The sequence below is a fragment of the Giraffa tippelskirchi genome, chromosome 2, assembly GCF_054371585.1.
Source record: "Giraffa tippelskirchi isolate mGirTip1 chromosome 2, T2T-mGirTip1v1.2.pri, whole genome shotgun sequence".
Classification (NCBI taxonomy): domain Eukaryota; kingdom Metazoa; phylum Chordata; class Mammalia; order Artiodactyla; family Giraffidae; genus Giraffa; species Giraffa tippelskirchi.
Window position 1 is genome coordinate 59,194,724 of NC_137276.1, and position 22,755 is coordinate 59,217,478.

The 22,755-nt window shown below is 46.4% G+C and overlaps 1 protein-coding gene across 4 annotated transcripts in view; it reads left to right on the forward strand.

The window, feature by feature from the left end:
* Positions 1 to 22,755, forward strand: part of DLG5 (discs large MAGUK scaffold protein 5) — a 156,001-nt gene that overhangs the window by 83,935 nt on the left and 49,311 nt on the right. For all 4 annotated transcript variants that reach the window (XM_081573828.1, XM_081573829.1, XM_081573827.1 and 1 more), the window contains 3 exons: positions 7,433 to 7,595; positions 8,871 to 9,014; positions 9,567 to 9,750. In XM_081573828.1, the coding sequence (XP_081429954.1) occupies positions 7,433 to 7,595; positions 8,871 to 9,014; positions 9,567 to 9,750 (491 nt within the window). The remainder of the gene's footprint in view (positions 1 to 7,432; positions 7,596 to 8,870; positions 9,015 to 9,566; positions 9,751 to 22,755) is intronic.

Sequence of the window (22,755 nt, forward strand, 5' to 3'; positions counted from 1 at the left end):
CTGCAGTCCTGTGCTGACCAAGCATGGCATCCCCTGGACGTCACTGGGCAATGCTTTTAAATGTAGTGTATCCTGGATGACCAAAAGGTCAAGGGATTGGAAAACCACTCTGGGCAGCCAGTGCAACTTCGGTTCAGACCAGAGGTTCTCAAACTTTATGAGGAATCAGATTTACCTGGAGGTGGGTGTTAGTTTCTCCACCAGGGTTCCTGATTTGGTAGGTCTGGGTGGGGCCAGAAATGAGTGTTTCTAACAAGCTCTATGAAGCTGAGCTCCTTTTAGATGTGGAATTGTGTCTTCCCCGATGGCTCTGGCTCTTCTGAGCTGGAGGCGAGGATGGCTTGGTTTTGCTCGCTGAGGCTGGTGGTAACCATGTTCTGTTGCTTTGCTTTGCTCCTGATGGTCAGGGTCTGAAGGAGGCTGAACAGTTTACCTAGACATCCCCACTCCACCTGACCACCTTTGGCCAGTGCCTATATTCTCCTTGACCTCTGATATCACAGGTCAGCAGGGCTCAGAAGCAGAGCTGTGACCTGTCTAGCTGTAAATAAGACTGGAGGGATGGCCTTCAGGGTCATCTGTGGTGTGACAGAGGAGCTTATAACCAAGAAGACTATCAGCTGCCAGGCTCTAACGGAGCCTCAGTGGTCCACAGAGGAGGCCACACTAGTCAGGGTAACCAGGAGGAGGGGCCAGGACTCATGATGGCCAACAGCCTGTGCTTCACTCACCTGTGCCCCCTCTCACACCAAGGCCCAGAAGAGTGATGACTTTCTCTAAACTCCAGGGCCCATGCCAGCTCTCCTGGCATCTTCTAGCACTCCTTTGGGGCCATTTAGTCCAATCCAAATTGCTTAACCCCAGAATCTCACCCTGGACATAAAAAGGAAAAAGAAAAATCTGCCTTAAATTTTTATTTATTAATATTATTTATTTTAGCCATGCTGCTCAGCTTGCAGCCTCTCAGTTTCCCTCAGTTCAGTTCAGTCGCTCAGTCGTGTCCAACTCTGCGACCCCATGGACTGCAGCACACCAGGCTTCCCTGTCCATCACCAACTCCCGGAGTTTACCCAAACTCATGTCCATTGAGTCGGTGATGCCATCCAGCCATCTCATCCTCTGTCGTCCCCTTCTCCTCCTGCCTTCAATCTTTCCCAGCATCAGGGTCTTTTCAAATGAGTCAGCTCTTCGCATCAGATGGCCAAAGTATTGGAGTTTCAGCTTCAACGTCAGTCCTTCCAATGAACACTCAGCACTGATTTCCTTTAGGATGGACTGGTTGGATCTCCTTGCAGTCCAAGGGACTCTCAAGAGTCTTCTCCAATACCACAGTTCAAAAGCATCAATTCTTCGGCGCTCAGCTTTCTTTATAGTCCAACTCTCACATCCATACATGACTACTGGAAAATCCATAGCCTTGACTCAGTTTCCCTACCGTGGATTGAACCCAGGCCTTAGCAGTGAAAGTACCAAATGTTGACCACCAGAGAGATCCCCTGCTTTCTGTTCAAGTGGGTTCCAGATTTGGGAAGAGGAAGGAGTGAAGAGTCGGGGAGAGTGGACGATTTTGCATTTGAATCCAAAAGAACAACTGCACAAAGAGAGTTTGAGGCTTCTGTGGACAACTCATTTGACATTAGTTTTAATTTTGCTTCTTTAAACTGTTTCCTATAAGCATAGTGACTGATGGGGGTGGGGGTGACAAGCCACATCTCTCCTGCAATGGTTGTTTTGGTTTTAGGGCACCATGAGGTTTGTTTTTTTCTAATATCAAAACTTGCTTTTTGGTTTTTTTTAAGTCATGTTCATTGAGCTATGTACAGTAAAATTTATCCTTTTTAGTGTATAGGTTGATGAGTTTTGACAAACACACTAGTCATTTAACCAGTGCCACAATTAAGACACAGAGCAATCACCCTACCGTGAAGAATTCCCTTCTGTGACTTTGTGGTCAGCCTTTCTCCACCCCCTCTATCCCCTGTCAACCACTGATCTCTCTCCTACCTTTGTAGTTTTGCCTTTTTCCAAATGACTTGTAAATGGAATCATATTGTATGTGGCCTTTTGAGTCTGGCTTCTTCCACTCAGCTTAGTGCGGTCGAGGTTTCCCATTCCCTCTGCCCTCGTGTGTACCAGCAGTTTGTATGATACTCAGTGCCTTTTTATTGCTGAGGTGTATTCTGTTATATGAATATAATAACACTGTCATTTATCCATTCAACAGCTGCTATAAACAGTTATGTGCTAGCTTTTGTGTGAACATAAATTTTCATTTCTTTTGTGTAAATATCTTGGAGTGGGATTACTGGCTGGTATGGTAAGTGCATGTTTAACTTTATAAAAGACTGTCAAAGTGTTTTCTTTGACAGAAGTGGCCATATGATTTCATATTCCCACCAGCAGTGTTTGAAAATCCTAGTTTCTCTGCATCCTTGCCAGCATTTGATGTTGTCACTTTTTAAAAAAATTTAGCTATTCTGGTAATGTTAAAGGGACTTGGCAGTTGTCTTCAAATACTTGCATGTTTGTTGTATAGAAGAGAAATTACAGTTTAACCTTGTGACCTTAGGGGTAGATCTAGGGTCGGTGGGAGAAATAACGATCTTAACTCGGTTCACAGAATAATTGTCTGGGGAGAAATTAGATGGGCTTTGCTGTGAAGTACGGAGAAGGCAATGGCACCCCACTCCAGTATGCTTGCCTGGAAAATCCCATGGACGGAGGAGCCTGGTAGGCTACAGTCCATGGGGTCGCTAAGAGTCGGACATGACTGAGCGACTTCACTTTCACTTTTCCCTTTCATGCACTGGAAAAGGAAATGGCAACCCGCTCCAGTATTCTTGCCTGGAGAATCCCAGGGACTGCAGAGCCTGGTGGGCTGCCGTCTATGGGGTCACACAGAGTCGGACACGACTGAAACGACTTAGCAGCAGCAGCAGCTGTGAAGTAGGGAGCTCCCTCACTGTGCAAGAACTCAAACAGTCTTGGTAGCTACTTAGAGGATTCCAGCAACCATTTTCTTGAAAGGACTGCATCATCTTCAAAATGTTTTTCAACCCTGAGATGCAAGTAAAAGAGGAAAACTTTATTTTGAATTGAATGGGTATGGAAAAGGTTTTCGGCAACACTTGCTGTTTATTTTGGGACTTCCTGGCTTAGCCCATCTTGGGATTTTTCTTGAGGTCCCCTGTGGTCCTCCTCTGCCCTCTGGCCTCCTTATTGTGAAAGGACTGGAACATCCAGGCAGCAGTTTCCCTAAGTCAGTCTGCCATCTTATGCATTCACAGGCCTGGGTGACCTTCCTGTTTGTGTGTTTCATGTATGCTCAAGCCTTTGGGGCAGGGGAAGGGAACCAGGAGGCCACTCTTTTTTGGAGACTGTGCGGCACGGTGAATGAGGCCCTGGGTCTGGAGGTGGAACCGGGTTTGTGTGGGTGTCTGCACGTTTCCTAGCTGTGCAGTCTTGCTAGATGTCAGTTTCTCACATGGTAATCACAGCATGTAGTTGGGAGGGTACCCTGGAGTTAATGAGGTGAGGATCCAGGTGCATTTAGCATAGAACCCAGCACCTAGGCTGCCCTCAGCAAATGACAGCACTCATGTCATTGTCTCCATGATCAGCTGCCCCTGGGTCCTTTCCAGCTGCAGGGCCAGTGGCCTCATCCTGCTGGAGACAGACAGGAGGTGACGGCTGTGTGTGGTGACAGGTCTGACCCCTACTTTTGTCGTGCTGCTGCTTCTCTCTCTAGCCTCCGCAAAAGCTAAGGACTACAGCTTTCTGTTGCTTCATTTTTAAAATGGGGTGAGAATTCTTTATCTCTCCGGAGGCAGGTTTTTGGGCCTGGTGGTGCTTTTCAGTTTTGAAATTGAGATATGATGTTTCTCTGATTCTTATAGAACTTGACCATAGGTCAGGTCATTCTCAAAGCATGGTCTGGTGTCCCTGAGGTCCTTGCAGGGAGCTAGTGCGGTCAGAACTGTTTTTATAATGATACCAAGATGTCTCTTGCCTTTGCTTGCTTGTCCTCACACAGACTCCACTGTGGAGTGGTTTTCTAAAGGTTCCATCCACAGTGTGCGATGCTGCACACATGTGAGACTGTAGCTGACTCTGTTAAGCCAGACATCAAACATCATCACACAGATGCAGAGCAGTGCCATTCTTCTTGCTGTGTTTTGTGTTTGGTGATAGAAAGGGTAGTTAATTTTTTACAAAAGAAATCTTACATGAATATGTCGCAGGTTTGGTTATTTTAAAATTAGTAAATATTTTAAAATACTTGTAAAATTTCTAATCTGGTAGATGTTATTAGACATAACCATATAAATAAAAGCTCTTTGGAGTCCTCAGTCATTTTTCAGAGTGTAAAGAGGTCCTAGGATCAAAACATTTAAGAACTTTCACGTTGAGGCCTTGGGTGCTGCTGCTGCTGCTGCTGCTGCTGCTAAGTCGCTTCAGTCGTGTCCGACTCTGTGCGACCCCATAGACGGCAGCCCACCAGGCTCCGCCGTCCCTGGGATTCTCCAGGCAAGAATACTGGAGTGGGTTGCCATTTCCTTCTCCAGTGCATGAAAGGGAAAAGTGAAAGTGAAGTTGCTCAGTCGTGTCCGACTCTTGGCGACCCCATGGACTGTAGCCTACCAGGCTCCTCCGTCCATGGGATTTTCCAGGCAAGAGTACTGGAGTGGGGTGCCATTGCCTTCTCCGCACTGGGGTCAGGCAAAGGGCACTCTATATGCCATGCTGTCATTCACTGGCTTGGTGACCTGGACCCATTATTTAAGCTTGATAAGGTTTTGTTTCCTGATCTGTAAAACAGGAATAACAGCAGTATCTTCCTTAAGGGGATGGGATGGGATAATGTATGAAAAGCATCTTAGAAACTGCCAGGCATATCTGAGCGCTACTCATGGTTGTCTTTGCAGGGCGGCAAGGCACAGACTGCAGCAAAGAGCACGGGCTGTGAATACAGGTGGCTGGGCTCTCATCCTGGAGAAGGCAGTGGCACCCCACTCCAGTACTCTTGCCTGGAAAATCCAATGGACGGAGGGGCCTGGTGGGCTGCAGTCCAGGGGGTCACTGGGAGTCTGACACGACTGAGCGACTTCACCTTCACTTTTCACTTTCATGCATTGGAGAAGGAAATGGCAACCCACTCCACTGTTCTTCCCTGGAGAATCCCAGGGACGGCAGAGCCTGGTGGGCTGCCGTCTATGGGGTCGCACAGAGTCGGACACGACTGAAGCGACTTAGCAGCAGCAGCAGCAGGGCTCTCATCCGGAGCATCACTTGCGGTTTGTGCACGTTTGAGTCAATTCCTTGACCTTGCTCTGCCTGCCTTCCCACCTGTAAAATGGAGATGATAATATTCTTACCACCTCCAGGGTTGTTGGGAAGATTAAATGAATGCCTGGGACATCTGTGTTGGTTGCTGCTGTGTGGGTTGGTTGTGACGGTTTACATTGAAATCCTTCTTTTCCGAGCTGAGTCTGAGTCTGTTTAGTCTATCCATCCCCTGTCTTGGGTTTGTCAGTCTTACACAGATCGCGTCCCCCTGGGTTGGTTAGAGGCTGAGTTGGTTGTGGGCTTTACTGAAAGGAGTGTCAGGCACATATTCAGAGGAAGCCCCATGTGTCAGCGAGCCAAGTAAGGTAGTGCAAATCAGAAAACAGTCATAGGACTAGAGCTCGTAGAAGTGCCTTCATATGCAGAGAGGAAGATGTCCAGGCACACAGCTGCACAGAGCTGTAACAAGCCTGTCTTCCAGATCTCCTGGGGGCAAGGGTGAGGATCCAGGGTCTTTGGAGAAGGGTGAGGGAAGGCTTCTCCCACTGTGGAGAAGAACCCCTGCAGGGAGGGCGATGCTTGGTGGTGGTGGTCCTGGACCCCACCTTAGAATACATTCTGGCCCCAGAGGTCTGGTCTGAGTGCAGAAATCCTGATGTTATGGTGGTGCTGGTTTTAAAATAACATGGATTTCGAGAGGTAGTAGACTTGGTGGTTGGGGTGCTGACGCTGGATAATGTTGGGTCTCCTGCCTTGTTGCCCACAGTGTCGAGCTCTCCATCCTCCCTGGCACTCCCAGAAGACGCGAGGTCACACCTGAGTGCCCGTCTCAGGAGAAACTTGGTTTACATGAACAGATCCGCCACCAGGGGTCAGCTGGGGGGCAGTGGTCAGAAGACAGAGTCAGAGGACGTGTGTCTTGCCCTTTGCACATTACAGGGCTCTTGGGGACACAGATACTGTGTTCCTGGGGTGAGTCAGCTTCTGGATCCCATCCATAAACTGGAGTGACTGCTGTGGGTTTTTCTGACCCCACTGAGGATCTGTGAGAGGTAGAGATACTTAAATATACAAGTATATACTTAAATAGACAAGTATATATAAAAATATATAATATATAAATATACAAGTATATACTTAAATATACAAGTATATATAAAAATATATAATATATGAATATACAAGTATATACTTAAATATACAAGTATATATAAAAATATATAATATATAAATATACAAGTATATACTTAAATATACAAGTATATATAGAAATATATAATATATAAATATACAAGTATATACTTAAATATACAAGTATACCAATACCATGGATTTGTCTCTTTTTCTGGGACATTTGAGGTGCATTCTTCCTAGAAACAGATTGGGGTTTCACCAGAGGTGCTGATGGTGGCCACTTTTCCTAAGTAATGGCATACGGCATGGGGTTTCCTTCTCAGAACATGTCTAGTTCTGGGGATAAGTGATGAGGGCCTGGTGTGGGCTGGGCCGCCAGAGGCCCTGGGCCTTCCTTGCACCCCTTGGCCATGGGCAGCTGTCCCTGTACCTCCTCTAAGCTGTACATCTGGGCTGGTGGAGCAGGTCCTCAGGCAGTCGGGCAGCTTGGAAGAGGGAGCCATGCAGACCTGTCCAGCCCTGATCAGGGAAGAACAGAACACGGCCTATGGGCCTAGCTTAGGAACTGGCTGCCTCTGTTCTCTGCCAGCCTCCCTGGATTGCAACCGTGCCTTCCTCTTCAGTCTGTGTCTTCCACTCTGTTCAAGGCTTAGGCTGGCCCCTTTGCCCAGAAGAGGGTGACAGCTGGTGGTAGTGGAGCAGGCAAAGATGCAAAGATGAGGCTGGGCCATCCTGGAGGTGCCAAAGCCAGTCTGGGGAGAGAGAGGGGGACCCCAGAGTCCTCAGCCAGGGCCCAGGGAGTGGATGCTGGAGCCAATCTGCCTGGGCTCTGGTCCCTGCCTTGCCTCTTGCTCTCTGACTTGGTGGTGTCATCTGGGAAAGAGGGTTGTAACCAGACCCACCTGGGAAGGTGGGTGTGAAGAGTCAATGCCAGCTGAGAGCCCAGAATGGCGCCTGGCTGCTGGTGGGGGCTAGGCAAAAGCAAGTTCACTTTGTCACCTTCCTCCTGCAGGCACCACCGGGAAGGCGCCATCCCCACCGCCTGTGCTCAGTGACCGGCAGGTGAATGAGAAGGTGGAGAACCTCTCCATTCAGCTGCGGCTGATGACCCGGGAGAGGAACGAGCTGAGGAAGCGCCTGGCCTTTGCCACCCACGGGACCACCTTTGACAAGAGGTGGGGACCATGTACCTCCCCTGCTGGACAAGGTCACTGCCTTGATGCCGTGGCATCCCCTGCCCCAATCACCCCGTTGCTGAGCCTTTGACTGATCTGTGTGTCCACACGCATCCGTGTTTCTCTGTGCACGGGCGCTGCTGCCTCCTGGATACCCTAGCCTGCTTCACTGTTGAGTAGATCTTTATGTGGTTTGTAAACCTGTTAGTTGTTTCCTGCCACATACATGTTTTAAAAAGGGTTGGTCCCACCTGACTTTTTGTTATTTTGAAGAAAATCTTTGACTGCTGCTTTTGTTGGGATGAAGAAGTAGATAGCAGAGAAGGGTTGGGGAGATTCTGGCAGGGTTCTGAGGGAGGCAGGAGCAGGCTCGGTTTAATCTGTTTCCTTTGAAAGCGTCAGGGGTATATGCCTCACCCCAAGGAAGGTTTTTCTGGGTGGCTTTTATGAAGATGTGTCTCTTGGTCAGAGAGCTTGAGGGCTGGGCGTGTGTGCTGTCCTTAGCCACTTTCACGTCACCAAGGCAGAGGAGTGGCTGCACAGAGACTAGCCCTTCTATACGAGGTTGCTGATGCCCCCTAGAGTAGGGGGTACCAGACTGGAGCTCACACCAGGACCGCCCACAAGGGCTTGTTAAAGCACAAATTGCTGGCAATTCCTTCCTCCCTCCTGAGTGTCTGATTTCGGAGGTCTGGGGCTGGCCTGAGAATTTGCATTTCTGACACATTCCCAGGTGATTACAATGCTGCAGGTCCGGGAACCCCACTTTGAGAACTCCTGCTCCTGGCTATTTTTCTCAATCTTGACTGCACACTGGAATCCCTTTGGGAGTTAAAAAAAAAAAATAAAAAATCCCCGTGTCTGAGTCCTGCCCTCAGGGATACTGATGGTCTGGGCCTTGGTCTTTTATTATGCACCCAAGATTGAGAATCCCTGCTCTTAGGAGAGGAGGAGCTTCCTCACAGGGACTTGGTGGACCCATTGTGTGTGCAGGCTGGTCGCCTGGCCTCCTGGAGGCTCCCAGCTCTGTAGGCCCACCCAGGGAGATAAGCGATCAGGGCCCTCCATCCTGGGGGTTCTGAGTCTGTCTGTCTGGGTGTGGCCAGGCCTCCTGGGCTCAGCAGGGGACCAGGTGCTGGTGGTGTGGAGGGAGGTGACCAGTGTTTGGGAACCGCTAGGCTGGAGTGACCTAGGACATGGCTCTTCAGGGAGAGACATCCTTGTCATGGTGATCTCGGGGCCCATGTTCACTGGGCTGTTTGCTGTCTGGGCCAGGCCCTACCACAGGCTGAATCCGGACTATGAGAGGCTGAAGATCCAGTGCGTGCGGGCCATGTCAGACCTGCAGAGCCTGCAGAGCCAGCACACCAACGCCCTGAAGAGGTGTGAGGAGGTGGCCAAGGAGACCGACTTCTACCAGTGAGTTCCTGGGTTTCCCAGCTTCTGCCTCTTGCCAGTCTTTATTTCTGGACCCGGAGCCTGGGCTTCTGGTTCTGTCTTTGCTGTCTAGCAAGTAGTGGGCCTTCACTTAGTAGGTTTGTGGTTTTGGGCCTCAATTTTCATACTGCATCCACGGTCAACTTCCAAAGCATGGTCGGTAGGAAAGTGGTTGAATGCATAAGCCAGGCAGATTGTTGGACCTCTGGTCCACAGAGGCCGATGGGGCATCTTCCCCTTTGTTCTCCGGGGGCCCCTCCGAGGGCATCTGCCTGCCCACCTTCTGATGTTGGCCCAGCCCTCAGTATTGAAGGTGCTGGATCCCTACCAGGTAGGGGCTTATCTGCTTTCCTTGGCCTTCACACATGTGCCATTAGTGTCAGGTTGTTAAGAAATGGTTTGGGTCTTACTGGCATGTGGCTGACACCAGGGTTTGAGTGGCCTGTCTGGTGTGTTGAGACCTGGTGGAGGAGGAGGTGGTACCTTGGTGGGAGTTGAAGGCTGGCTGGGCTCACTGTGTTGGGGGCATTTCAGCACACTCCACAGCCGGCTCCTAAGTGACCAGACCCAGCTGAAGGATGACGTGGATATGCTGAGGCGGGAGAATGGACAACTGCTACGGGAACGTAACCTGCTCCAGCAGTCATGGGAGGACATGAAGCGGCTCCATGAGGAGGACCAGAAGGAAATTGGCGACCTCCGGGCCCAGCAGCAGCAGGTACAACCAGGCTGGGTGGCGGGAGCAGACCAAGGTCAGGCATCTACCCACTCACGGTCCATTTACCAGCCCGCTTCCACCTCCTATCTCACCCACTCACCATCCATGCACCCATCCATCTACCTACCCACCCACCTATCACCCGCCATCTATCTATGCGTCTGTCCACTAACCCACCTACTTATCTGCCACCCATCTATCTATCCACCCACGCATCCGTGTGATTACTTAGCAAGTTCTGGTGTCTGCTTTTTGTGAGAATCGGGCTATCTGTGGGCAAACACTCAACCCTTGTGGTCCTGGACTCTGCAGTCCGATGGAGGATACAAATGGTAGTCAAATAATCACACACACTCTATATCGTTATGAGTGTTGCCAAGGCTAACGAGGAGGTGCTCTGTGGTATGTGTGCTGGGTAACAGGAATTTGACTTAGTCTGGGAGCTTGAGGGTCTATAGCTTCTTTGTGTGGATTTTGTGTGAAATTATAGATAGAGAGAAGCTTGGAAACATTAAATCTCTTTGCAAGTACAAGATGGCGCAGTTTCCATCGTGATTTTGGGGTGGGAGTGTGTCCTGTTTCTCTTGCTGCTCTCTGCTTTAGGAGTCAGTTTCTTCCCTTTGCTCAGCTCTTGTTTCACATTGACAGAGGCGTGAGGAGCAGGTCAGTCAGAACACTGCTTGCTATGGGTGGTGTTGACCAGTGCCCCTTCTCTAGTAGTTTATGGTCTGGAACTGCCCAGGCTGCAGGGCCATGGCAGGGACTGATGACGCTGTGTGTCTGTAGATGGTTGGACCTTTCGGGTTGGAAGACAGTCCCAGGAGGAGGCAGAGTGTCCTCCTAGCACTGCAGCAGAGGTCTGATTTAAGCAGAGCCCCTTCCCCATCAGAAGCATTTATGGTTCCCCAGTTAAAGGAGGACTGTTAGGGTTTGTTGACACAAAGCTGATATATAACTGTCTGAACTCACCTGGTAACTTAACATGATGTTTTTTCCATTTGCAATTAAATTTTTTAAATTGTGAAACTGTTGCAGACTTACAGAATAGCTGCAAGTACAGTATAAAGAATTTTTCTCTTTTTTTCTTAAGTTGCCAGCCTGATGTCCCATCACCCCTGAGCATGTAAATGTGTACTTGTTGCCAACAAGGATATTTTCCTGTATAACACTAACCCATCAGGAATTAATGTTGCTGCGTACCACCGTCCAACTGTCAGACCCTGATCAAGTTCTGCCAGTTGTTGTCTTAATAGTGTCTTTAATAGGAAAAGGAGCTTGTTTGGAATAAAGCGCTGTGTTTACTTGTTGTTTCTCTTTGGTCTCCTTCAACCTGGAACAGTTCCTCAGGCTGTGACCTGTGTGACCTTGATGCTTTGTAAGATTACAGGTTAGTTATTTTCTAGGTAGTCTCTCGGTCTGGATTTGTCTGATCCTCATGGTTGGGGCTTCCCAGGTGGCTTGGACAGTAAAGCGTCTGCCCTCAATGTGAGAGACCTGGGTTCCATCCCTGGGTCGGGAAGATCCCCTGGAGAAGGAAATGGCAACCCACTCCAGTACTCTTGCCTGGAAAATTCCATGGGCGGAGGAGCCTGGTAGGCTACAGTCCATGGCGTTGCAAAGAGTCGGACATGACTGAGTGACTTCACTTTCTTTCTCTCTTTCATGGTTGGATGAGTTTTTCATCTTAGGCAGGACTTTCACAGGGTGAAGCTTCCTTTTCTTGTTGCATCCTGTTGACTGGGACTTGGCTTGATATGACTTACTACTAAGGATGTTCACTTTGATCATTTGACTAAGGTGATGTCTCTAGGCTTCACCACTGTAGTGATACTCGTTTTCCCTTTACACACCTCTTTCCGTACACACAGACACACACATACACACACTCTCTCTCATGCCTCCCTGTTCTACTCAGTGGGTTGTATATACCCCTATGGCCAGTGGAAACCACTTCAAGCTTGCTTCTCTGTTTGTTTGTTCATTCATTCAACTAAGACTGTAGTCCTGGAAATCGGATGTTTTCCCTAGGAGTTCACATTCTTTTTAGTGGAGGATAGAAGCAAGATCTGAATGCTGGGTGTACTTGTGTATTCAGAGCTCCTGGGGTGTAATGGTTTCCAGGACCTTTCTGGGAACAGAGTGGGAATATCTGAGTACACACACACACACACACACACACACACACACACACACACACACACACACACACACACACACACACACACACACACACACACACACACACACACACACACACACACACACACACACACACACACTCACTCACTCACTCACTCACTCACTCACTCACTCACTCACTCACTCACTCACTCACTCACTCACTCACTCACTCACTCACTCACTCACATCTATTGCCATGTCTCTCTCTCTCTCCCTCTCTCTCCCTAATATACCTGTACCTTCAATATGTAATATGTGTATTGGAAACCATGAGTTCACACTCACATTTCTAGTTCCAGTGCAGAACCACAGTATAACAGGGTTCATTCTTATCTTCTTCCTTTCCGTTTTTGTATCTCCCTTTTCCAGCAGTGAGAAATCTGGTTTTGATTCTTCTTAACGTATTTACTTAGTGGCTCTATGTGTGCCTGCTTGCTTTTCCCTCTGCTGCCTCCCTCCCCACACCATTTCCCTTTTCACCCTTTGCTGGGTCTCCATGCGCCTCTGCAGGGCCTCTCCTTGTCTGTATAGGCTCTGATGGCCACTCCAGGGTGCCCTTCGCCCACGGGAGCCTCCTGGCCCACTCTGCCTTACCGAATGACTGTAAGATTAAATAGTTCAAAAAGTGGAAGGGCAGTGCTTTGTTTATGTTTTTATACTTTTTTTGATTGTAAAATTAATATGTGTTTTGTAAACAATTAAAGAATCGATACTAACATTTAAAAAATAAAGAATTCTTCCTGTAGTCTCACTCCACAGAAATAACTAACCATGAGTATATCACCATGAAAAGTTTGAGATTTTTATCTGTACACATGGAATACTTTATATCTTAATAACATATTCAACAAAATGGAATCGTACAGTGCTTTTATTGCTAGCATGTTTTTTTTTGCTGAATATGTCATGTGCATCTTTCTTTTTCAGTACAAATTCTACTTCCTTGTTTTTAACTGCTGCAGAGTATTGAGTTACATAAAACCAGCATAATTGATTTAACTAGTCTCCTATTGACTGACCCTTGGACTATTTTCAGTATTTTCCTGTTACAAGCTATGTTCTATTGAAAAATTTGTTTCTATGGTTTATTTTCTTTCTCTGATATTTGTTGACGCCTTATGTGGAATTAACCCAGTGCAGGCTCAGGGCAGGCCCCTAAGCTGGAGATACTTGGAGATACCTAGAGTCTTTCCTGTGAGCCCTCTGATTTGTTGTTGTTGTTCAGTTGCTAAGGTGTGTCTGACTCTTTGTGACCCCATGGACTGCAGCATGCCAGGCTTCCTTGTCCTTCACCAACTCCCAGAGTTTGCTCAGATTCATGTCCATTGAGTCGGTGATGCTATCTAACCATCTCATCCTCTGCTGCCCTGTTTTCCTGTTGCCTTCAATCTTCCCTAGCATCAGGGTCTTTTCCAGTGGCTCTTCCCATCAGGTGGCCAAAGTATTAGAGTTTCAGCTTCAGCATCATTCCTTCCAGTGAATATTGAGAATTGATTTCCTTTAGGATTGACTGGTTCGATCTCCTTGCTGTCCAAGGGACTCTCAGAAGTCTTCTCCAACACCACAATTCAAAAGCATTGGTTCTTTGGTGCTCAGCCTTTTTCATGGTCCTACTCTCACATCCGTACATGACTACTGGAAAAACTATAGGCTTAAGTATACGGACCTTTGCTGGCAAAGTGATGTCTCTGCTTTTTAATACGCTATCCAGGTTTGTCATAGATTTTCCTCCAAGTGGAAGGAGCAAACATGTTTTAATTTCTTGGCTGCAATCACCGACAGAGAGCCTCTGATTAGAGGGGTTGGTTATGTGGCGGCAAGTCTGGCAGTGGGAGTGGGTGGGCCTGGCTCAGCCGTGGTAACAGGAAGGTTCCTGGGAGTGGGGAGGTAAGAACAGACCAGGGTAGCAGGAGTCCAGCTGGGGCTCTTCCATCCCACTCCTCTTCTTTCTTTTCCTATAGCTCTGACCCTTGGGGTGAGGTAGCTGATTACATTGGTCGGTGAGTGTCCCCAGTTCTCTTCAGCTACACCAGTGCCCCTTAGCAAGTGGCCTGGGGGCCACCTCGGGACCCCACCAGGGGGTAAGGGGTGTATCTGAGCCACCAGGCCACCTGCTCTTCCAGGCCAGGGCCTTAGCCTCTTCGCCAGGTCTGAGGTGGGCATCAGGCTGTGAAAAGCTCGGGTCTCGGGTAGGCCAGCAGCCGAGGAAGCGGGGACACGGGGGCGGCCGTAGGTCTCCTCCCTGGGGCAAAGGCCGACCTCGCTGGACAAGGCCGGTTTTGTTGCCTGGATCCTCCCACGCCTTGTTAACTTGAAGAGGCCCTTGCGGGGTAAATGGTGCTGTTTGACTTGCGTGTTTGCTCGAGGGATTTGTGGGCTCCCCAGCCCTCTGTGTGATTTATCTCAGAGGAAATGAGGCAGCTGGTGGGGAGGGTGCTGTGGGCTTGGGTCCTAGGACCTCTCCCTCTCTAGAAGTGGCAGACAGGTGGCTTTTTGTGTGTGGCTGTGTGTGTTTGCATGGATGTGTGTGTTTTGGGGTGGGGGACGGGTGTGATGTAGCAGTTCTGTCTCCAAGGGACTGCAGTCAGAATGTGCTGTCTGGATGCCAAAGTGATCTGGGGCAGAGATGGCCAAGCCTTGGTGGGGGAGCAACATAGGGGATATTTTTGCATCTTCTATCTTGACTACAGTAGTACCTACCTGATCTCTAGTTAGAAAAGAAAACAAAGCCTTCAGTGATAGTGAAGTCACTCAGCCCCAGTGTCACTCCGTGGAGGCGACTAACCTCTCTGAACCCCATGGGATATTTCCATGTGGACATTTTCTGTGTCATACTTAACACACACAGTTTTGTTTTTATTTTCTGCCACCTGCCTTTTTTTTTAAACTTGCAATATATCATAGGTCTCCTTATATTTTCTGTAAATTTGAAACATCCAACAAGATATTTTATGGGTTAGTTGTCAGTTAACAGCATTTTGTTTGTTGAGAATCTTAGTAGTCTGCACTTTTTCCTGTTAGAAATAATTTTTTAGTGGGCACCTTTACATAGATCCTTGCATCCCTTTGTTCATGTTTTTCTAAAGTTTGATTCTTAGAGATATCACTGGAAGGTTCAACGTAATGCTTTTCTTTCAAAAAAAAAAATTAGTTCTACCAATTTATTTGGGAGACTTGACTCCAGGAAACTTCCCTCTCTTCCTTTTGGCCCTGTTACCTTTCTTTAAATATACTTTTTTCCCTGGTGATTCATGGAAGTTGACTTCTTTTCCCCGATAACCCAGGAATTGGGTTTCTTAGTCTCCAAAGGGCCTGGCTCTCAAAGAAGCTCAGCGTGTTTCTGACCAGCGTGGAGCAGGATATGAGTACAGCTGTTCTTGGCCTCCTTGTGGGGAACAACTCAGGCTGTGGCTGTCTTGCTGTGTGAATGGGACCAGACCCTGGCTTTGTGCCTCCCCAGGGCCACTTCCACCCCTTCCTCACAGGCCGGACAGGAGTCATCTCTAAAGACTGCTGCCTGCCTGAGCTGAGAAGTTTATCAGCTTTTTCACTTTAGAACTCTGGGCCAAATGTAAATATTCTCTCTCAGACTGCTGTTAGCCTTAGCTGGGAAGCTAACCGTTTGATGGTTGGTGTGTTTGTGTGTAACTGTCTACTAAGAACATAATCTTCTAACCATAAAAAGGAAAAATTCTAGACTGATAGGATAGTCTTTTAAATCCTCTGGTGTTAACTATGACTGTGGTTTTTCCCAAATTTCTCCAGAGTATTTTGAGTACATTAGCACAGGCAAGATTCTCAGCCCTGTTCGTAGAGAAAAGCTGAGAAGTTTTAGGGGCCCCGTGAGCCTCTGAGTATCTGGGTGCTGTCCTGTGGGAAAAGGACTGTTCTCGTGCCTTAAGGGCTCAGACAAGACGTTAGGAGTTGAGGAAGGTAGATTTCAGCTCATAATAAGCAGAACCCCCTTGTGCAGAGCTTTCACCTGTGGAATGGGCAGAGCCTTGGCCAGGACAGTGCTAGGTATTAGCCTGATCTCCCCAGGGTTCCTTCTGATCCCTGAGCCTATTGCGTTAGCAGGCTAGATTGGGCATCAGAAAAGATCCCTGAGTCTGTTCTATGGTTTTCTCTGTTTGACCCTGTCTCAATGGGAAATTGTGACCCATCCTGGCAGTGGATTCACTGGTGCTAGGTTGTGCCTGGGTCATCATGCAGACCCCATCCAAGTTTCTTACGGTGGGCATTTGGGGACTCTTTCCCAGTGAAGAGAGGCCAAGCCTCAGTGTGGAGCCCAGATTTTGTTGTGGGCTAGTGCTGGTGGGCTCAGCTGGGCTAATGCTCACAACAAGGTTTTTCTTTGCATCATTGCAAAGCCTCCTTTAAAATTAGGTTTTATTTTAATATTGGGATAACATAACTTTTATTTTATTAATTTTTTAATAGAGGTATAATTGATAATGTAACATTGTATTAGTTTCAGGTCTAGAACATAATGATTTGATATTTGTATACATTGTGACAAGCTCACCTCTGTAAGTCTAGTTAACATTCATCAACTTACATACTTAAAATTTTTTCTTGTGATGAGAGCTTAATGAGCTTTGTTTCTTAATGGAGCTTGGAAGGCTGGACACCTGTGGGAGTGCATTTGGCTGGTCTACGCAGGGCCGCCACCTCGTGGAAAACTCTGGGAATGGCAGCTGTGCCTTTGTTCTGTGGTTCTCACCTGGCTTGGGGATATTTAGAGAATAAAACGTTTGGAGTGATTTTTAATTGGACTATTTGAGGTACTACCCAGAAGACAGGGAAATCTGGTCTAGAAGCTGGATCATCTCCAGATGTGAGCCTGAGGTCAGGAGAGCTCTCCACTGGCTCTGTGTTCTGGGCGTGTGTGGGCACATCCGTGTGGGATGCCCTTCTCACCCCTCAGTGCTGGGCTCTGTGTCAGCTGTTACCCTTGGGGTCCTCCAGCCCTCATCTGCGCCTGGACAAAAATTCAGGGGTCCTCGGTTCATTCTGCACTTGGGGGGCCATTTCTCCTTTGTCTAGTGATTTATAGAAAAGAATAATGTTATCATCTCCATCTTGCAACATACACAAAAATATATTCTAATACTTTAAATAAATAGTTTAGAGATTTAAATGTGAAATATAAAACTCCTTTTAGAAAAACTGATGAGATAGTAAGTTCATGATCTCAAGGTAGGAAGGAAAGAATTTCTTATTTTAAATTTTAAACTTTTTATTTTGTATTGGGGTATAGCCAATTAATAATGTTGTCATAGTTTCAGGGCTTCCCAGGTTGTGGTGAACAGCAAAGGGACTCAGCCATACATATACATGTATCCATTCTCCCCAAAACTCCCCTCCAATCCAGGCTGCCACATAACATTGAGCAGAGTTCTCTGTGCTAGACAGTAGGTCCTTGTTGGTTATGTATTTTAAATATAACAGTGTGTACCTGTCTATCTCAAGTTCCCTAACTAACTATCCGTTCTCCCCAGCAACCATAAGTTCATTTTCTAAGTCTGTGAGTCTCTTTTTATTTCGTAAACAAGTTCATTTGTATCATTTCTTTTTATATTCCACGTATAAAGGATATCATATGATATTTCTCCTTCTCTGTCTTGACTTACTTCACTCAGTATGACAATCTTTAGGTTCATCCATGTTGCTGCAAAGGGCATTATTTCATTATTTATAATATCTGAATAATATTCCATTGTATACGTGTACTACATATTCTTTATCCATGGGAGGAAAGAATTTCTTAAATAAAACAACCAAAGCACAAACCATAAAGGGAATGATTGATCAGTTTTGTCACATTAAAATCTGAAATTTTAGAAATAAGGGACACTAAGACAATTTAAAAGCTGTGTACTGGAAAAAGATACTTGTGACGAATATAACTGGAAAAGGATTAGTACCTGGAATTTAAAAGTCCTGCAGAAAGAAAAGGGGCGGGGCAGGAGGGGAAGGAAAATAAACGATATGAACAAGCAATTCATGGAAGAGAAAATGTGTGTAGTCAGTAAATGTAAGGTAAACATAAGGAGAGCGTTGCCCTTTCTAGTAATCAGGAAAGCAGGGTTTTTTTGTTTTTTTTTTAAAGATATTTTTTGGTCCATGAGATAGTCATTACTTCAGAAATCTGATTGTTTTCATGGGTTCCAAGAGGTGGAAACATCCCAAGTGTCCGTCGACTAATGAATGGATAAGCAAAAGGTGGTACACTTAGGTAATGGAATATTATTCATCTTTTAAAAGGAAGGGAATCCTGTCATGTAATGCAGCCTGGCGAACCTTGAGAACGTTATGCTAAATGAAATAAGTCAGTTGTAAAGAGATCAGTAATGTGTGATTCCATTTATAAATACTGTATGTACCTCTCAGGCAGCTGGATTCATAGAAACAGAGGAGAAGAGTGGCTGCCAGGGGCTGGGGGAAGGGGAAGGCTAGTCGTTGTTTAATGGGGACAGAATTTTGCAAGATGAGAAAGTTCTAGAGGTTGATTGCACAACAATGTGAATATATGTAACACTTCTGAAATATGTACTCAGAGGGTTAAAGATGGCTGAGACAGTTTTATGTTATCTGTATTTTATCTCAATTAAAAATTAAAAGGAAAACCTGATGTTTGAAATCTTGGTGAGGATGTGTTGACGACAGTAACTCTCAGAACTCCTGCCCAGAGCTGGTGGCATATGAACTGGGAGAGCAATTTTGTATCGTCCAGTCAGCGGGGAAAAGTCCGTATTATGACCTTTAGCTCCACTTCTAGGTGTCCACCCTAGGGGAGCATCTCACAGATGTGGGAGAGGACACATGACTGGGTTCACAGTAGTATCATTTATAACAGCAAAAAAAAAAAAGAAAAGAAAGATGATGCAAACATCTATCACAGTGACAGGGCGTTACGCAGAGCATCTTGTGGTTGCTGAGGGAGAAAAAGTGGTGGAAAATGGGTGACTGGGAGTTTGGGATCGGCTGATGCAAACTGTTATATGTAGAATGGATAAACAGGTCGTACTGTGTAGCACAGGGAAATACATTCAACATCCTGTGATAAAGCAGTGGAAAAGAATATAAAAAAGAATGTATGTATTTATGTAGAACTGAATCACTCTGTTGTAGAGCAGAAAATAGCACACTGTAAATCACCTATGTGTGTGTGCTCAGTTGCTCAGTTTTGTCCAACTTTTTGTGACCCCACGGACTATAGCCCGCCAGGCTCCTCTGTCCACGGGGATTCTCCAGGCAAGAATACTGGAGTGGGTTGCCATGCCTTCCTCCAGGGGGTCTTGCCAACCCAGGGATGGAACCAGAGTCTCCCGCATTGCAGGAGGATTCTTTACTGTCTGAACCACCATACTTCAACCTAAAAAAATCTGTCCACAACATACACTACTATATTTTAAATAGATAACCGACAAAGATCTACTGTATGGCACAGGGAACTATACTTTATATCTTATAATAACCTATAATGGGAAAGAATCTAAAAAACTACATATATATATATATACAAAACTGAATCACTTTGCTGTACACCTGAAACTAATTACAACATTGCAAATCAGTTATATTTAATAAGATTTTTAAAAATCCAAAAATGTGTGATGTACTCCTACAGTGAAATACTGCCTGCATCACTGCCTAAGCCTCAAAAGCAGAATTGCATAAAAGGAAGCACATGTAACAACATTAGGAATTTTCATGAGTATGTAAGTAGTGTAAGTAAAATATTATGCATTCTGATGGTTGATAGCAAATGTAGGGGAGCAATTCTGGAGGGGGAAGTGAGGGGTACTGAATAAGAGAAAGGTATATTGGGGGCTTTGGCTAAGCACCTGTAATAATTTATATCTTCGGAAAACAGTTTGAAATATGTGACAAAGTAGAGTTGGCCCTCTGTATCCTTGGGTTTCACATCTGAAGATTCAACCAACCAGGAATTGGGGGAAAAAATACCAGAAAACTTGGAAAAGCAAACCTTCTATTTGCCTTGCTGGCAACTATTTCTGAAGCATTTATATTGTGTTAGGTATTATACATAATCTAGAGATGATTTAAAGTATAGGAAGCATGTGCATGGTCGCAAAGAGTCTGACACGAGCAAACGACTAGGCACACACACACACACACACACACACACTCTCTCTCTCTCTCTCTCTCTCTCTCTCTCTCTCTCTCTCTCTCTACCGTGTAACATAAAAGATTTGAGCATTCATGGATTTTGGTATCTGAGAGGGGTCCTGGAATCAATCCCTCATTGATTGCCTTAAGATGAGAGCATAGTGGTGGGTTCTTAACATCTTATTGCATTATTTGCTGTGCTTTACTGTAGATTTGGAAGATACTGCATTGTTTTTTAAGAAGACTTTAAAAGGTGAAGTGAGGCCCATCAGTGGTTTTCTGACCATTTCTCAGCATGCAGTCCTGATCTTCAACAGCGAAGCATTTTTATAAAACTGTTGACGATTTTAATCACCTGAGGAGCCTGTATACTGTTTTTTAAAATGAATTTTCTAGTTTGGTGTCATTGTAAAATTTTCTTTGAAGGAAAAAGTTTTGCCTTAAAAAAAAGATAAGAGGAGAAAAGAAAAGGAAAAAGACTAAAAGCCCTGAATGAGCTGATTTCTGCAATTCCCTTTTTTCCCATAGTCCACAGCCCTAAGAGGTAATGTCTGAGAGGGGTGAACTCACTTTCCCTGTCTCTGAAAAATTCTGAGATTTGAATTAGCTCTTTCTTGTTAATCATATTTATTGAGGGCTCACCTCCCTCCACGGAGAAGGCAACGGCACCCCACTCCAGTACTCTTGCCTGGAAAATCCCATGGACGGAGGAGCCTGGTAGGCTACAGTCCATGGGGTCGCTAAGAGTCGGACATGACTGAGCGACTTCACTTTCACTTTTCCCTTTCATGCACTGGAGAAGGAAATGGCAACCCACTCCAGTATTCTTGCCTGGGGAATCCCAGGGATGGGGGAGCCTGATGGGCCGCCGTCTATGGGGTCGCACAGAGTCGGACACGACTGAAGTGACTTAGCAGCAGCAGCAGCAGCAGCAGCACCTCCCTCCAAAGGGAATATTCAGTAGTTCCAGGTTTTGGTTTTCTTGACTGCAAAGATCTTCTGATAACCCAGAATCCATGTTGGATGAGCCAGGTGATTCCTGGACTGGAGCTGAAACAGTTAAACAGGCTTTTCTGGTTCAGTGCTATCATTTGAGGAATAAGGAAATAAACCCACCCAAGGGCTCAGATCCCCTGAGGTGCTTAGCTGAGGTCAGCAGGCCCTGACCTCCTCTTAGCTCATTTTGTATTTTGTTCTCAAGGGCAGCACCTGAAGAGCGTTAATACCTGTAAGTCAGAGTAGAGCACTCTTTTGGTTAAAACCCTACTGTGGTTCCCATGTCACTTGGGATACAATCTTTGCTGTGTGCCTTGTAGCCGTGTCCACGTCTCTGGCCTTTTTTCTGCATGTCCACTCCTGCTTATTCACTAGACTCCAGTCCCTCTGCCCTGCCGTTCTGTTCGTGCGTGGAACGTGGCTGGTGATTCCAGCCTCAGGGCCTTTGAATCTGCTCGCTCCTCTGCCAGGCGTGCTCTTGGCTGCTGTTCTTCGTTTGCACCCGAGCTCAGAGGTCACCTTCTTAGAGACGCCTCTTCAGGCTTTAGCCTCTCTCCTGACCTACTCTGTGGCTCAAAAATCTCTCTCCAGCTCATTATTCTATTTTATTTTTTATTTCCCTGACAGCCCTTCTTATACTCTCGGGTTATGTTATTTGGTCTGTTTTTCTGTCTACCTATCTCTGTCCCTATGTGTGTGTGTGTCTGTATCGTCCCATGAGGTTAAGAGGGCCTCAGACCACAGTCGTTGTGTCTGACCAGCGTCTAGGACAGGACTAGAACATGTTAGGTACTTGTGTTGGGGTACTCAGCATCACCTCCAGGTTTGGTGACTTGCTAAAAGGATTTGTACAACTTAGCATATAAGTGTACTCATGGGTAAAATTTATTTCAGCAAAAGGACACAAAATCAGCCACAGAAACAGGTCAGTTCAGTTCAGTTGCTCAGTCTTGTTGGACTCTGCAACCCCATGAATCGCAGCACGCCAGGCCTCCCTGTCCATCACCAACTCCCGGAGTTTACCCAAACTCATGTCCATTGAGTCGGTGATGCCATCCAACCATCTCATCCTCTGTCGTCCCCTTCATCTCCAGCCTTCAATCTTTCCCAGCATCAGGGTCTTTTCAAATGAGTCAGCTCTTCTCATCATGTGGCCAAAGTATTGGAGTTTCAGCTTCAACATCAATCCTTCCAATCAACACTCAGGACTGATCTACTTTAGGGTGGACTGGTTGGATCTCCTTGCAGTCCAAGGGACTCTCAAGAGTCTTCTCCAACACCACAGTTCAAAAGCATCAATTCTTTGGCGCTCAGCTTTCTTTATGGTCCAACTCTCACATCCATACATGACTACTGGAAAAACCATAGCCTTGACTAGACGGACCTTTGTTGGCAAAGTAATGTCTCTGCTTTTTTAATATGCTCTCTAGGTTGGTCATAACTTTCCTTCCAAGGAGTAGGCGTCTTTTAATTTCATGGCTGCAATCACCATCTGCAGTGATTTTGGAGCCCACAAAAATAAAAGTCTGCCACTGTTTCCACTGTTTCCCCATCTATTTGCCATGAAGTGATGGGACCAGATGCCATGATCTTAGTTTTCTGAACGTTGAGCTTTAAGCCAACTTTTTCACTCTCCTCTTTCACTTTCATCAAGAGGCTCTTTAGTTCTTCTTCACTTTCTCCCATAAGGGT